General features: G+C 34.4%; 5 protein-coding genes across 9 annotated transcripts in view; all 5 read left to right on the top strand.

Annotated features, from left to right (window-relative positions):
• The window catches only part of LOC118737284, a 78,599-nt gene extending 65,718 nt beyond the window's left edge, over positions 1–12,881 (top strand). The window contains exons 1-4 of one of the 4 annotated variants that reach the window (XM_036467693.1): positions 11,352–11,572; positions 11,630–11,892; positions 12,127–12,272; positions 12,362–12,881. In XM_036467693.1, the coding sequence (XP_036323586.1) occupies positions 11,805–11,892; positions 12,127–12,272; positions 12,362–12,598 (471 nt within the window). In that variant the 5' untranslated portion in view covers positions 11,352–11,572; positions 11,630–11,804 and the 3' untranslated portion in view covers positions 12,599–12,881. Of the gene's footprint in view, positions 1–10,977; positions 11,287–11,351; positions 11,893–12,126; positions 12,273–12,361 lie in introns of those variants that run through there. The other 3 variants (XM_036467696.1, XM_036467692.1, XM_036467694.1) reach the window with 3 other exon arrangements.
• LOC118737279 lies at positions 2,046–9,942 on the top strand. Of its 2 annotated transcripts, none has more exons than XM_036467686.1 (8): positions 2,046–2,601; positions 2,663–2,909; positions 2,981–3,090; positions 3,852–4,026; positions 4,448–4,969; positions 7,959–8,473; positions 8,572–9,012; positions 9,610–9,942. In XM_036467686.1, the coding sequence occupies exons 2-5, from the start codon at positions 2,900–2,902 to the stop codon at positions 4,942–4,944; spliced, it is 792 nt and encodes a 263-aa protein (XP_036323579.1). In that variant the 5' UTR covers positions 2,046–2,601; positions 2,663–2,899; the 3' UTR covers positions 4,945–4,969; positions 7,959–8,473; positions 8,572–9,012; positions 9,610–9,942. The 2 variants fall into 2 exon arrangements, with proteins under 2 accessions (XP_036323579.1, XP_036323580.1); XM_036467687.1 differs by having other exon boundaries at positions 2,046–2,632; positions 2,706–2,909.
• LOC118738157 lies at positions 12,779–13,825 on the top strand (the record flags this gene model as incomplete). Its single annotated transcript, XM_036469082.1, has 3 exons — positions 12,779–12,925; positions 12,995–13,233; positions 13,417–13,825. Coding segments are annotated over 2 exons (312 nt in total), but the record flags the coding sequence as incomplete, so codon positions are not given.
• LOC118738156 lies at positions 13,273–14,050 on the top strand. Its single transcript, XM_036469080.1, has 2 exons — positions 13,273–13,300; positions 13,417–14,050. Exons 1-2 carry the CDS (start codon positions 13,273–13,275, stop codon positions 13,827–13,829), a joined length of 441 nt encoding a protein of 146 aa, XP_036324973.1. The 3' UTR covers positions 13,830–14,050.
• Positions 13,918–15,515, top strand: LOC118738155. Its single transcript, XM_036469079.1, has 2 exons — positions 13,918–13,924; positions 14,370–15,515. Exons 1-2 carry the CDS (start codon positions 13,918–13,920, stop codon positions 14,678–14,680), a joined length of 318 nt encoding a protein of 105 aa, XP_036324972.1. The 3' UTR covers positions 14,681–15,515.
• Positions 15,516–15,961: the final 446 nt, after the last annotated feature.

The following is a 15,961-nucleotide window of genomic DNA, read 5'->3' as shown; positions in this document are numbered from 1 at the left end:
AAATGCAGTTTAGTGAAATCCATGATTCAATAATACAAGGTTAGATAATTATTGACAGCTGCGGTTTGACACTCCCTTACAAAAGGTTGCATTTACGAAGGACAGAGAAAGGGCAAGAATTCAATCCCTTGTTGCGAAAATGGTAGTAGAAAAGTGCGCAAAGTAGGCAATTAGTAGTGAAATTCCTTTTGTAAATTCTAATGTATTTGCAGGAAATCTGGCATTTCAAACGAAATGTTGAATGTAATATTGATTTATCTACGTGAATTACGTAATTTATATGCTATTTAGCTGTATAAAAACTGCAAAATGACTCAAAATTAAAATAAGACTACTATGAGATTGATGTAAATATCCAATGCTTATCTTTTCATCAGTTAAATATGCTTCATATGCATATACAAATAAACATATTGCACAAAATCGTATACTTTTATTTCACACCAAAGCTACACTGTTTCCATGTAAATTTGCAAAGAAGCAACACGGTGCCACTGCTAAGGGAGCGGTGCGAGAGAGACAACTGTCAGTTTATCGAACCTTGTATTATTGAATCATGGTGAAATCCTTTGCGTGTACTTCTTTTTCTCAACTAAATTTTTTTAATTTTAATGCTAAATAGGAAGAACTAAATGTAATCGCACCTTTTTGGCACTTTTATTTTTCTATTTGGAACATTTTGGCACTATTTTATCCTCAATATGGCACTTCCTAGCTAAGTATAGTTGACAGCCCTGATCATGCATATAATATGTGATCGATTTAAGCTGTCGTATTTAACCGGAGCTTCTACCTCCGATTGGTGCTAATCAGACATTGAACAAACGGACTTTTTGTAAAATGGGCGTGGCACATCCCACTTATGACTACACAAGCCGCTTTGTTGATTTCTACCAAACACGGTTCAATTAATGCATTAAGCATAACTGAGCATATTATCGAAAATGTTTGAAAAAGGGGGTAAAACCATGAACTAAAAATACAAGATCACGCGGGCAGGAGAGTAGCCCGTTAGAATCGCATTTAGGAAAAAAGTTTAACGATTTTGACATTAGCCGTTTGTTTACATTTCTTCGTTGTTTACAATTTGGTGATGGCTTTTTACTGCAATTTTCTTAATTTTCGCTTGTGACAACGTGTTTACACATAAGATAAAGAATAATTTAACACAACGGCATGATTTATAGCAAAATTTGCATAATAAAAATGATTATTCTGTTTACTTCTTACAACAAAGATGGCGTCGAGATTTCGGCAGCTAGAAAATAACCGCTTTCTTTCTTTCCTTCACGCGTGATCTTGTGTCTTTCGTTCGTGGGGTAAAACCACCCCTGCTTACCATGTAGCGGTAGTTTTTAAAAAGGTGAAAAAACTATATATAATACGTGTGCCGGGTATTTAGTCTCTTCTTCGCCCGAATTTAGACTTATTTACTTTTTCTGCTATAGGTGATGCTAATTTTCTTCCATATATGTAAATAAATTATCAAACACACTTTGTATGGCTAAAATGCGCCAACAAAAAAATTACCCAAAATCAACGGTAGGAGGTCCTAGCTACTTCAAAGTGGCACTTTATTATTTATAAATTGTATGGGCTATAAAGCTCTAAAACTGTTCTAAAGATTAATGGCCTTATTCATAAAAAATAAAGTAGGTTTAAAGAGCTTTATAAAGTGACGTTTTCATACATTTTTCAGTTTATAAACGTTTTTTAAAGCTACTTTATTTTGTATGAATAAGGCCATCAGCATAAAAAGTTTGGACATTTTATGAATATTTGTTGAATTATTTTAAATTTTGTACAAAATTTGCAACCTTTATTTATGTATGTATGTACATACAATATATTTATAGACAATATTACATTTTGTAGATAACTTGAAAAACATGTTGAATATTAAAAAAATCAACAGGTAAATTCTTATTTGAGTCCTACTGAAACAGAGCGATACGGTACAATCGCGTATCTGTTTCGCTGTATCGCACTGTGCTGTTATTCCAAAACTCGATTTGTTCTACCAACTGCAGTCATATGGGGCATTCCTACCTCCATGGTTATCTTACTCTTAACTCAGTTTACAAAAACAATATACACTAGAGAATAATAATTATTAACCAGCAGCCGGATTCAAACATTTGCTATCGCAAAATTTGATAGCCAAACATCTCCCAAAGAATAGCAGGCACCCCTAACCACACGCGCAACGTCTAGTTTAATTCCCAACTACTCCATGTTGCATACTTTTAGGACCCACCGCTTTTAATTTAGAGAATTTAGCGTCAAAACTTAAGCGTAGCCTATGGTTAGAATTTTACTGCAGATTACTTGATAATCATGCTGGTGTGAATTACCCAATTGTATGAAGCAACGTATATCGTACGGTATTTTGCCTTTTGAGCAGACCTTGTTGCCACATGCAGCACATGGTATCATTATAAAAATACATCCCTGAGGTTTTTGCTTCATAGTATTGCCAAGCGTCGTTGCGAAAATCAGCCACTACTATCAGCACCGTGAACACTCCTTTATATAAAAGTTATCTGCTTATTTTTACGCAGTTGTGGTTAGAGCAATAAACATAGGAATATACATAAATACGTAACTATCTAAGCTGTATGCAAGTATGAATGTATGTATAACGTTGTAGGTTATTCTTCAGTGTATTTGATTGTTGGAAACCAAACAAATAATCACATTTGTAGCTATACATGTATGCATGTAGATAGCGTGCTATTACAACAACAATAACCAACCAAGTAACCCGATAACCATGAAAGCGTGAATAAGCAAACTGAGGAATAATAATCGACGCGTACTTACATACATACATATGCATGCTTGTTTACCGGCTGTGTAGTTGTGTATCTGCTTATTTGGAGTGCTCCAAAGAATTAAAATGAGCGACGGTAAGTGGAATGTAGAATTTTATTTCGGACTCGAAAAATTTATTTATGCATGCACTTTTCTTACATTTTAGCGCCTAATAAAATAATAAGAAAAAGGAAACGGGAGAACGAAACAAAGAAATGGACGAATCAAGAAACAAGGATGGTTTTAACATACATGCAGATGCACAGAAATATTGAGGTTCGATTTTTTATATTTTCTGAAAATACCTACACTACCATACATGTGTATATGCACACTGCATGGTGCACAGGTGTACAAATGCATGCACGTACATATGTACGTATGTACATTGTACCTATGGAAAATTTTTATGAAACTGCGCTTTTTTACATATCGCTCATTTACAAAAAGACTGCTACATTTAAAAAAAGAATAAACTTTTGAGTAAATGAAGCAGAATTACTCTTTATATAGTGCTTCATATTTTGTAAAAATTTCGTGCTGAAATCTTGTGTAATTTTCGCGGGAGAAGAGAATACATATGTTTATTTATTTTATGCATTTTATGAGTAAATGGAAATCTTTAAACGCGTCCCCTGAAAAAAAAAATCAATTTTTGTTTGAGCTGTGACAGTCTTTTAGTCAATGAGCATTATTATGTTATTGTTTCTTTCAAATACAGTCAGCTCTTTCAAAGTTAACTTAGAAAGTTTTTTTGCCTCTATAAAAATTCAAAATATCAAATAGGGTCTTTTGCATTGCATTAGGGCTGTTTGCACCATGGCTAGTTAACGCTAATCTTTAATGTATGCTCATATTCATAGTATAGTTTAGCTAACTGGAGGTACATTCTTCAGCTAACTGAAGGTATATCCTTCAGTTAAGGCTAGGTGTCAATATCGTCGATAGCGATGTTTAACTGGTAGTTAGAATTAACTGGACGTGGTGCAAACGGCTCTTATAATATTTTATTTTTATTTATCAATATTTATACACAGAAACCCACTGCCAGGATTTACTACGAAAAACTTATTGAACATACCAACATTGATGCCACCTGGAATACATTGAAGTGTAAAATTCGCCACCTTAGAGTCATACTTCAAAAAGCAAATGATTTGTTAATATCCGCAGCCACTGGAAAGGATGGTGATGACTGTGACACTATCAAAGGTACATAAATCTGGAATTAATATGAGATATACATACTATGTATAGTTGCGAGTAAAATAATAGCAGTAAAATTCAAAATGATGCTGCAGAAACCGCATAAATAAAGGTTTCAAAGCTTGCACCATGTTCACAAAAATTAATTAAACTTAAAAAAATTTTCATCAAAACTTCGATTTTTTAAATTAAATTTGTTAGAAAGATTTTGAGTATGCAGTTTTGTAGCCCATTGAATTTTTGTACAATAATGTTTCAAGTCAGATCGACTCAAATTTTAAATGAAAATTATTAACAATAAATAAGTAAACATAAGTTACCAGCAGCATCATTTTGAATTTGCATTTTATTTTTTGTTGCTCGCAATTGTACATAGGTTTTTATATTTGCGTTATTGACTGGTTTGTAAACTTACATTCATTTGTAGATAAGATGTTGCAAATATGCCCATATTACGATCAACTCTCCGATATTTTTCCGTTGGCCACGGCAAGCGAGTTTCCGCTTATGGCCACACCAAAGTTAGAAGTTTTAAATTATAGTCCAGTGGATGGTAGTGACAGTAATAATTTTAAGATGAGCGCTTGTGAAGACAAGACTTTTTTGTTTTACGATGAACCGACCACTTCGTCGGAAACGAACACTTTTGCTGGCAAAGTTAAATGCACGGCACACAATTGTTGTGTTAACAATCCGGCCGAAACGGAGGCTGAATGGATTAAGTTTCGAATAGAGAAGCTTCAATTTGAGAAGCAAAAATTCGAGTGGTCGAAGGAGTTTGAAGAAAAGAAACTCGAGTTGGAATATAAAAAACAAAGAGATGAATTTGAGCTAAGGAAACTAGAACTGGAGCAAAATGAACGACTAAAGATGTTTGAAATAGAAATTAAATATAAACAAGAAAATAAAAATGCAGTAATTTAAAATAACTAAAAAATGGGAATATGAGGTACGTAATATGTAAATCAAACTGAAAGAACAGATTGAAAAATAACATAACTATGTAAGAAATGCAAATATATGTAAAATTAATAAATTTATGAATTCAATCAATTTTCGTTCATACGTTAAACTTAACAAGTTCAAAGGTATCATATTGGTTACTCCTCGCTCCGAAATTTTTACCTTAACTTGCCTTTTATAAATAAATACTTGTAAATAAAATGTAAACTCAAAAAATACAGTTTTCAGAATAGCTTCATTTGTTTTAAATACGCTAGCGGATTTTGCGAAATTAAATTATAGTTTAAAAAACTAAAAATTCTTTTTTTTATAATGTGAACTAAAAAGTAAAAAATAGGTTATCGAAATATAGATTTCGTTTAAGAGGAATAGGAAGTTCTCTAATCTGATTTAATTAAACTTTTAAAACCAACGGAAAACAAAACGTGGGGTTCTTGACTAAAAAAATGATTTAGGAATCATGAATCAAAAAAAAAAAAGAATAAAGACTAATTTTTATTTAGTTTTAGTCAGGACTAACAAAAAATTATTGCAATCACTTGGGACTTCAATCAAGTGAATAAATTTGTTAAAAATGACTGCATTCTTTAACACCTCTGGTCCAAAGTTATGCGGTAATATACATAAAAAAATCAGACGAATAGATAACCTGCTCCTTTTTATGAAGTCGATTAAAAAACATAAAGTTCGTGCCACAGGTTTTGAACCCGTGACCAACAACACGGCAGTCGAACATGCATCCATTCGGCAACAGCAGCTGTTGAGATAACGGGACAAAGCCCGCTCGCTTACATTGCGATGCATCTTTTCGTTCAACCGCACCTGTTAATCATTTCTGGATAGAAAAAGGTAATTCGTTCCCGTTTGCCAACTCTTTTTCGGTATTAAAATGTTTGAAGTTGTAATTTCAAGTCCATATTTTGATATATTTATATTATGGGTCTGCCATAGTCACGGGTGATAAATTGAACGGTGTTCACATGGAGCGATTTTCCAGGCAATTTTAGAGGCGATTAGTTAATTAAAAGCTGGCTGCCCCCAACTTCAATGGAAAAGATAGTGGAAAAAGCGTTCACACCAGGCTTACTTTCAACTAAAAGTTGCCTGTAAAATCGCCTCGTCTGAACATCCTATTAGGCACTAATGTTATTCTTTTTTTAACAGTGGCGCCTTAATCAATATGGCACATAATTGTTTCTTAATTTCGGTGAAAATAAATTGATTTAACTGACAATTTTTCTAAGGCGAAAAGAAATTGATTTCGATGTGAAATTAAGAATGGACCCGAAATTTAGACAGTGTGTATGCCATACAAAATAAAAAAAACATTTATTGCAAAATTTTAACTTCTAAATTGCGTTAAATTAAGGTGAAAACTAACCTTGTTTCAAAACGGAGGCATACAAATTCAAAAGCATGTTGACTCAAATTTGTTTTTAAATCGGGTTTTTATTTCACCAAATCGGTTAGAAAACACGTATAAATACGTATTCATTTGACTCGCAATGAAATAGGCTGTGTTTCTTTATACAGTCTGTTTTAAATTACAATTATTCTGCCTTATCTTGAGTTTCACCCGAAAAAAAAATCACCCGAAAATAAATACATGGAAACCAAAAGTGAAAAGTGAATCGGTTCGGGGAAAATGAAACTCATGATAAGGCTGATTATATTAATAAATTTCAATTATTGTTTCCTTCCATTTCGATGAACCGTGCAAATAAATTATTAAAGAAATATTGAATAAAAACAACAAATTTTGTTTACATTTAAATACGGTTTTGGCGAGTGCTCTATAAAGACACACGTATAAACTCTTTAAAGAAATATGTGTTGAGTCAAATCCATTTTTTTTGTTAATGTGGGTGGTTCTTGCGTAGGTATAAACAAGGTATATGTTTACTATTGTTCACTATTGTACTATGTTTACTTATTGTTAAAGTGTGGTTAGACGTGGCAACGTAAGGCTTTTGGAGATCTGCTGAAATCACTTTCGGTAATAATAAGAATTGCATGGTGTAACTGCAGCTTAAACCGCGCGAATCGCTTTCGAGAAACAATTTAAAATTGCTCATGCTGCACTAGTAATTTCCATTTTTGTGAAAGTGTGATAAGAATCACCATAGTCATTATAAACAAACAAATACAGTTTCCGTTTGAAGTTTATCAGTCAAAATTATTTTCTTAACATACTTTGTCAGAAATTAGATTTCATTCGATTGTGGTCAGTCAACCTTCGCGCGCGCGCTTCAAATATAAACGTTCGTATGTACATACCAAAATACAATGCCCAATCCAGCACCGACTGCTTCGCGGGAAATACAAGGTTTTGCTACATACTTGGTATTATTGCTACTATTTTCCTTGTATATACCTATGTACGCTGGGCACTGGCTCTCTTGGAGCAGTTGAGACTCCATTTTTTTCACATAAGTTCTTAGCGCTATCTCTACCTCAAGTTGGGACCACAATTTTCGATATGATATATTATGTTTTTTATCCGGCGATTAATTTGGCAATGACACCTGACGTTGATGATATGGCAACAGTCTTGGACGTGAAGCTATTGCAGCGTGTTAATGAATCGAATGATATTACGAATTAGGTATAAACATTTGGAGGATATGCAGCGCAGCAGAAGTGAGAAAGCAGCAGAACAGCCAAAAAACGCGACGAAGTGTCTATAACTGTAACTAAAAGCGACAATATCTACTCTATATAGCTCTATATCATCTAGATCTGGCGGCAGTCAATCGTTTGCTCTATGATTAAATATTATAATAATTTTCTTACATACATACATACATACATACATATGTACATAAATACATGTTTGTTTAAAGATCTTTAAATTCTTAATAAAAATGTCAGATAAAATAATTAAAACGGCATACATTCCTTTAAGATTCATAGTTCTAAGTTATTTACAATTTCATGTAGTTTTCGTATATCTTATTTAAAATATTTGGTTTCAGATGCTTGTCCCGAATATTCCGCTGATGCCCTGGAATTCATCTATAGTCAGCGTGGACATCCATTAATAGTGCTGCACAATTACCTCTATCGTAAGAATCGCGGTCGTTATTGGCGTTGTTTGCGCTGCACAAAATATCATTGCAGAGCGCGCCTAATTTTTTCACCAAAACATACTGTACGTGTTTTCGGTGTGCACACACATGGCAAAGAGACGGACAAAATCGAGTGGGGACGACAAATTTGCAACGAACTGAAAAGTACTTGCCACAATGGACTCGATTTAAGTTCGAAAGTGAAGTTATCTATACGACAACCGCATTTCAAAACAGACGACGATTCGAATGCATCCAATGCGCCTAGCGAAGATTCGTTCCCGAATGAAACCGATACGGTCACACAAGATGATGCAAGAGTCGATGCAGGACTTTATATGAATATACAGACCCAATACGTTGATAATTGTTTACAGCTTCAACTTACGGATAAATAAAAATATGTTTTTTTCTAAATAAATGTAACTGTTTTTCAATGCGTACAAAAATTTAATTCAATTGTTCTTGGACACACCTTTAACCTAGTAAAATAATATATATTTTTATATTTATATTGCAGCACAACCACAGGAGGTCAGAGATGTTGTCGGTTCATTGCAGAAACATTGGGCGTCAAATGCCCCGTCTAGCTTGTTCACTAATGACAGCTATGCAATGCCCTTTCCATTAGGTGTGTGGCTGGAAAATCTGGAGATCTTTTATGTACGCAATCAAAAACAGGGCTATAATCTTATTTTCAATGGATATATGTACAAGAAAGAAGCCAGTTTTCGTGCGACGACAAATTGGATTTGTTCAAGCGGCAACGGTAAGCGTGTGTCGGACAACAAATGTACAGCACGTTGCATAACTAAGTGGGATGGTTCGGTAAAATTGGGCAAACACTCGCACAACCATCCGCCCAAATTTACGCCGAAAACGATGCCACCAAATGCGTTGACCAGAGCAGAGTTTTCCTTGACGTTGTAAAGCAAATGCGTTCGATCATCAGGCATTTACAGTTTAGTATATGCATACATACTTACGTACATAGATACATTAGATAGTATTATTAGACAAATGCTGAGAGCAGAATAAATAAATATAATGGATGCATAAGTTTTAAAATCTTCAAAAAGGAGAACTAGTTTCACTCGATTTAAAACTGATGGCTAACTTATGGCGTTTTCTTTTCTACCGAAAAATGCTGCTTTCTCAGTGCCCTTTGTGCATAAATGCTGAGAAGAGATCAATGAGAAGGCAACATTTTTTGTTGAAAAGAAAACGCCATTAAATACCAAAATAGTATTAAACTTATTAAAACGAGATTGTGTTTTGCATCATATATGAGATTATATACATATTTTGGAAAAAAGGCGCTAATGAAATTGAGGAAAATATAGACTTTCTAACTATATCATATTTATACTTTTTTTATTGATTACCTCAGCATATTGTGTGCTCACAAATTTGCCAATCTTTACGGCTTGTAAAATAAATTCACGAAATTAAGAGGCTGTATATATAAAAACATTGCATATTATCTGTTAAAATTTCAATGTATATACCTTACACTTAGGTATGTATTTACCAATAAACTTTTCTTATATCCTTTCAGTTACTTTTATCACGCAAAACAAATTTAGATATGTCATCCTGAATGGCGTAAAATACAAAATGTTGCGCTCACGAGCCTACAACAGCCAATGGTATTGCATCACACCTAATTGTCCAGCCAACATAACCATTGATGAGCTCAAGGGTGGTCTAATTTTGATTGGATCCAGACACTCATTTGACTGTCGCGAACAATACTCAACCAAAACGTGTTGATATCACTGCATCATTCAATTATAAACACAAAACATAAATATACTTACTTGTACTATAAAAGCATAGTTGTAGTAGTAAGCGCAAAGTCATTTAATTAAAGGTGAAATTTATCTAAACTTAAATTGCCGTTTAATTTATATACATACATATCTATAATTTTCTTATGTCGATACAATTCGACGCACAGTTCAGTGTTTCATCTTGCTTTTTACTAAATATATTTGCCATTACTCTAACCATCTGTAACTATGCATTTCACTTGCAGATAAAGAATTGTACGGAGAGGAAGTCTTTTTACAATCCAGCATCTTGCATGAATCCGAGGCACATGCACCGGTACAGCCACTGCAAACAAATCATGCCTTGGATGTACAGGGTCCCATATTTGTCGTAAGCAAATATGGCACAAAGCAATTGGTACTGAAGCAGCACACCTTCAATCGGCATGTCAGCCGCGAAGAAGTCACCTATTGGCGTTGTAGTCAATTTGCCGTTTTACGCTGCCGTGCACGTATCAAGACAAAGGGAAATACACTGACTGTGCTGAATAGTGAGCATAATCATGAAGTCATTACAAAGGCACGAAAATATGGATCGCTTAAGGCCGCTGCGGCTGCAGCAGCTGCCATCTCAACAAATAATACTGGCGTAGCTGTCAAGGTAGACACTACCAGCACTGGTGACGATACGCTTACATATAGCAAAGGCGCCTATACCATTACTGAAGTTAGAGCTGGCACCAACATTTCACAGTAAAGAGAAGTGTATGAATCAATGGGAATCGTTGGTAGATTCCATGCAGATCTGTTATCTCTCACTTTCTTTCCATTTGTGTTAATAAATAGAAATTCGTATTAATTTATGATAATATAATAATAATAACAAAGGCAATGATAAAAACTATGTCGAGCAATAAAATTATTTTCAAGAAAAAAGAAGACATGTAATTGTAAGAGCTTTAGCAGTTATTTATTTCTTTTCAGCGCAAGTGTAACAAGACAACGTGTGAGTGCGCTTTAAGTGCTTCAGTTTATGGAAAACAAAAATTTATTAGAAATGTGTATATTTTATTAAAATTTTGTATGCACACTGATGTACTTCATTACTAATTGTTTACAATTTTTTTTCTTCCATTTGCTTCATCTCGTTGCAGCCCGCACAGATAATTACTTCTCCTACATAACGGGATTTCGCGGTAGCCGTAAGCTGAAAGTGGGCGACTACAGCTTTACACGTAATAAATCCTCTGGTGCGAAAACCTATTGGTCATGCGCACGCGCCGGCATACACAAATGCAAAGCGCGAGTTGTGACAATAGACGAGGACTGCCGGCACGATGTCATTGTCAAATGCGAGCATCATAATCATCCGCCGTTTTAGGAAGCTTGCTGCTATAGAAAATCCAATTGTATATAAATGAATATAAAAAAATCGCGTATATAACTACAACATATGTATATATGTATGTACATATAGGAGTTAGAGAAACATTACTAATTTATTTTAAATTAATTTTAATAGTGAAAAACAAAAATAAACTACAAAATTTCTAGAGTGTTAGAAAAAAAAAATGCAATATTTTCCCGCAAAAAAAAAGAAAACCCAGGCGAACTTTGTACTGCCTAAAATTTAGTACTTACTGAAGGAAGCAACGACAACAATAACATTATTGACAACTTGTATTCGAAAAGCAGTCTTTCAGAGTTCCACCCAAACTAAGCGTTTTGGCCTTATTCATAAAAAATAAAGTAGATTTAAAAAGCTTTTCAAAGCGACTTATTCATAGAAATTTTCGATTTATAAAGCATTTAGAGTGTTGGGCATGCATATGGATAAAATTCGGAAGCGTTTAGATTCAAACAGCAACATATTTGATACTACAAGAATACGGGGGCTATCCCTAGAGAATGGTACTACCTTCGATTGGTCAGCAGCTTCTCCGCTCATATTCTGGTTATATTTCAAAGTCGTGGTTCCTTGATGTTGCGCACGATAATCACCAAGCCGATCTTTAACAGCAAACTGATGATGAATGACTGTGTCCACCTAAAATATGTACATTCTTTAGGTACCCGTACTATAATATAACTCAATTATTTTATTTAAACAAATTAAATTTTTTTATACATATGTACTTCTCAAAAATATATTAACACTTAAACTTTCGTGCGTGAACGGATAAATCAATTTTATATACATATAAGATTTCTATTTATTTATGCAACGCGAAAGTCGCGAAAGTTAAATTCTTAGAACGGGCTCCTTTTAAAACAGAACAATCTAATTTTTTAATATTTTCCAGAGCAACTAGAGGACATGGATGTGCGTGAAAATTTGCTCTCGTTTACAATGGGACAACGCGGCTGTACATTGCTGGTATTTAAGGGATATAATTACGTACGAAATAGACGTAGCGGCTTGAAGACTTATTGGATATGCGCCAAAAAGGTGAGCCGATACTCTGAATAATTCAAATAACGCTTTATTCTCATTAGCTTTAAACTCATGTTTTTTTCTCTCTTTTATAATCCTCATAGGGGAGCACAAAGTGTAATGCGCGTGTAGTCACCAATGTTATCGATGGTGTGCAAAAAATTGTCTTAGAATCGTGTCGACATAACCATGCGCAAAAAGTTGCGCGCAAGAAGCGCAAAAAATCCTTAGAGCAAGCAGTGCAAGCAATTTTAAACTTTGAAGATCCAATCAAATATGAGCAATTACAATTAAAAAGCGGCGAAGAGCGCAGAATTTGGCGAGCTACAACTCCTACCTGATGAATTTTAAAATAATCGATTATAAAGTTTTAGGCGATAGTAAAAAAATATATACTAGACTAGTGTAAAAAAAGTTTATATATTTGTTTGAAGGTTTTTTTTTCAATTTGCCGCAGGGTGTGATTTACATTGAGCACCTCATTTGCATTTGTACATTTGGCGGCGACAAGCGTTTACTGATCAGACTTTAACATTACTAAATTTTTTGCAGAAATCGCTACTTTCACCACTGGCCAGCGCGGTTGCACTGTGCTCATGTGTGGCAATCAGAAATTTGTGAAGAATCGCAAATCGAGCACGCGCACCTATTGGATTTGTTCGAAAAAGGCAATTACTTATTAAATTTTCTTCTAGTTAATGCTTCTTTGATAGTTTGCGTTTCTTGCTTGCTTGCAGGATGTGACCTGGTGTCGGGCGAGAGTTGTCACAGCGCGTGACAAGCATGGCACGGAGCGTATACTTCACCGTTCCTTCGAGCACAATCACACCCGCAAATATCCACGTTACGAGACTGGAGTTCGGCGTACCGAACACTTGATAAAAAAACTGATGTCTAAGTGAAGTTAGGAGTGGTTCATACCATTCGAATTTTTTATGAGCACCTACACATCTGCATGAGAGTGAACGAAGAACATGTACATATACAATTATTTCAATAAAATAATACACTTAATATGCTTTTTAAATGTTACACATCCTTGTGTAATTGGTATAGTCAATCCAAACGTATTTGCCCTTAAATGTTTTTTAATGTTTTTTTGTTTTGCCTGTTCTGTAATAGCCATTGTCTCTCTCTTTTTCCACTATTTTCTTTTCAGGCTCGATGCGAAGTTTCCAATATACTATAACGAATACTAAATTTGATATGCCCTGCAGCGATGAGAGTTTTCTGCCAGTGTTAAATCCTTTGCACGATTCAAAATGTGTGGGCACTGATGAAAAGCTTGTTAAAGTTAAGTCCGGCTTGTCAAAGCGTAAACCCCCTTTTCTGGAAAATCGCACCATGGACGATTGGGGCGCCATCAAGTATAGCACAACTTCAAGAGGAAATAAGTTATTATCCTATGGCGGTCATCGTTTCATCAAAAACAACATTTATGGCATGAGGGTGTACTGGAAGTGCACAAAGTGGCATAGTCATTGCAAGGCGCGTGCAATTACCAGTTTTGCTGCGCCCACGTGTTGCGTCATAAAGGGCGTACACAACCATTCGATCGTGAAGGAGGAATAAATATAGAGAAAAGAAGGAAACATGTGGCACGCGTAATGTGGAATATTCAGTGCAAATGAAGTCAACTTTTTAGATTTTAAGCTTAGATATGTTTAGTAGTAGTTGCTGGGTTACAAATCCTTGCCAATTAATGCAATAATATTTTTTTTTTTAAGATATTACAATTTGAAAGACCCTGGCAAATAAGCCTTCATACACTATAATAAAAACTGTGCACTTAATAGACGTTTTTGATTTATAAATATGCTAGTGCGAAAGCGAAAAAAACGAATTTCAGTGAATGTGTACCGTTGTGTTAATTAAAATAGTCCTTACACCTTTTCCATGTAGCATTTGTAAATAGTAACAGTTTTTTTTTGTAATTTCAATGCCTGGCGGAGATTTATTAATTTTCACTTTATTTTTATTTATTGCTTTCGTAACAGTTTGAAGGGATTCCATTTGCATTAACTTCATACTGCCGATATCTATCTACCTGCATTTTATATATTTTTACGTATTTCTGAATTTTCTCTAACTCTTTCCAATTTCTACTTTCAGGTTTTCAAATCGATTTCATTGATTCGAAAAAGAATGGTGGCAAATTGTTGGTCATCAATGGCTTTCGATTCTTTCGCAACAAAAAGCGTGGATCTCGTCAGTATTGGAAATGCAGCAACTATTATAAAGAGAAATGCCCTGCCATTGCAATTTACGATGAGACGACGCTGAATCTGCGTTTGTGCCACCAGCATAAGCATGTGACAAGCAATGATATCGAAATTAAACCTTTTCTCTCTAAAGACTGCACATTACTGGACGAGAGTCCTATAGAATCGTTGCACGAAGACCTTGTTGATATTAAGGTTTAGAAGTATATCTACAAAATACCGAAACGTGGCCAACATTACAAAAAAAGACATTTTTAATGTGAACTGAGGATTGGAAATACCGCCATACCAAAATATTAACACCTTACAAAATTTATATTTAAATATGGAACTGTTAAATTAGTAATATTTAATACATATGTACATACATATAAGAAGAAAATTGCAGAAAATTGAATTTTGACAAAAAAAAAACGAGGCAAAGAAAAAATAATTCGTAAATCATTCTAATAAGTGTGTTTAATAGTGGCGTTGTTGTTGTAACAGTGATCGAATATGTATGGTAGTTAATGTAGTGGCTGTTTAATTTGTTAACGAAAGTTCCAAATTAGTTATATATTTCAGGTTTATAGAAAATTATTTTTACTACCAAGAAATATCCAAGGAAAAAAAGTTGCGTGAAGGCGTAATGCTGAATTTCAAGGAAAAAATGCTTGCGTCATTTAAAAATTCCATGTGGCTACGAAATCAATGTTTATTTTTACTAGCCAATTGGCACAAGCATTTAAAAAAAGGAAGAAAAAAATGAAAAACGTTCACCTTGGAAAATCGGCCATCAAACCACATACATATGTCTCAGCAAGTTTTATAACGATGTGTTACAACATAAAGATATATAACAAACATACCCGCAGAGAGAATCGCCATGGTTCGTATTAGGCTCCCATAAGAGGCGGATGGATTCGCAGAATGCATGGCTATATTTGACATACTAATCCGGGTGGAATCCCTCTCCAACTTGACACCGCGAAAATACTACTTAGTACTCACCTTTTCGATCTTCACTTGAAATAAGCACCAAGCTAGAAAAAAAAAATTACCAAGTCAAAAAGAACTTGTGGATAAAATCGTATCGTAATTTACAGGCCGATTGGCCGTAACACAGTTTATACATCTAGAAATTTGTATCGACGGAGCACTGCATCAAACTTTCAAAGTCGGATGATGAAGATGGCATCTGGCCCTTGAGAATCCTTCCGTTGCTAATACAACTACAAACTGTACTCATTTTCGGCACAAGGTGCAACACAAGTACCCGAATTTATATGAGGCCAAGACCTTGCTGTTGCAACATTCTGTAGATACCGGAATCGAATTGTTTAATTTCAGTGTGCTTTAGTTTTACTTCTGATAATATATATGTAGACATGTATATAAGATCACGCGTATATATTTAGGTTTTAAACGAAAAAAAAACTGTACCTGTTCTAACTTGAAAAGTAAAACATTATTACAATATTAATTACCCAGAAGAAAATGAGT

This window comes from Rhagoletis pomonella, unplaced genomic scaffold (assembly GCF_013731165.1).
Source record: "Rhagoletis pomonella isolate Grant_MI unplaced genomic scaffold, Rhpom_1.0 Rhpom_scaffold_00004, whole genome shotgun sequence".
NCBI classification, from domain to species: Eukaryota; Metazoa; Arthropoda; class Insecta; order Diptera; family Tephritidae; genus Rhagoletis; species Rhagoletis pomonella.
Note: the sequence above shows the minus strand (reverse complement) of the source record. Positions and strands in the feature narration are given on the sequence as shown.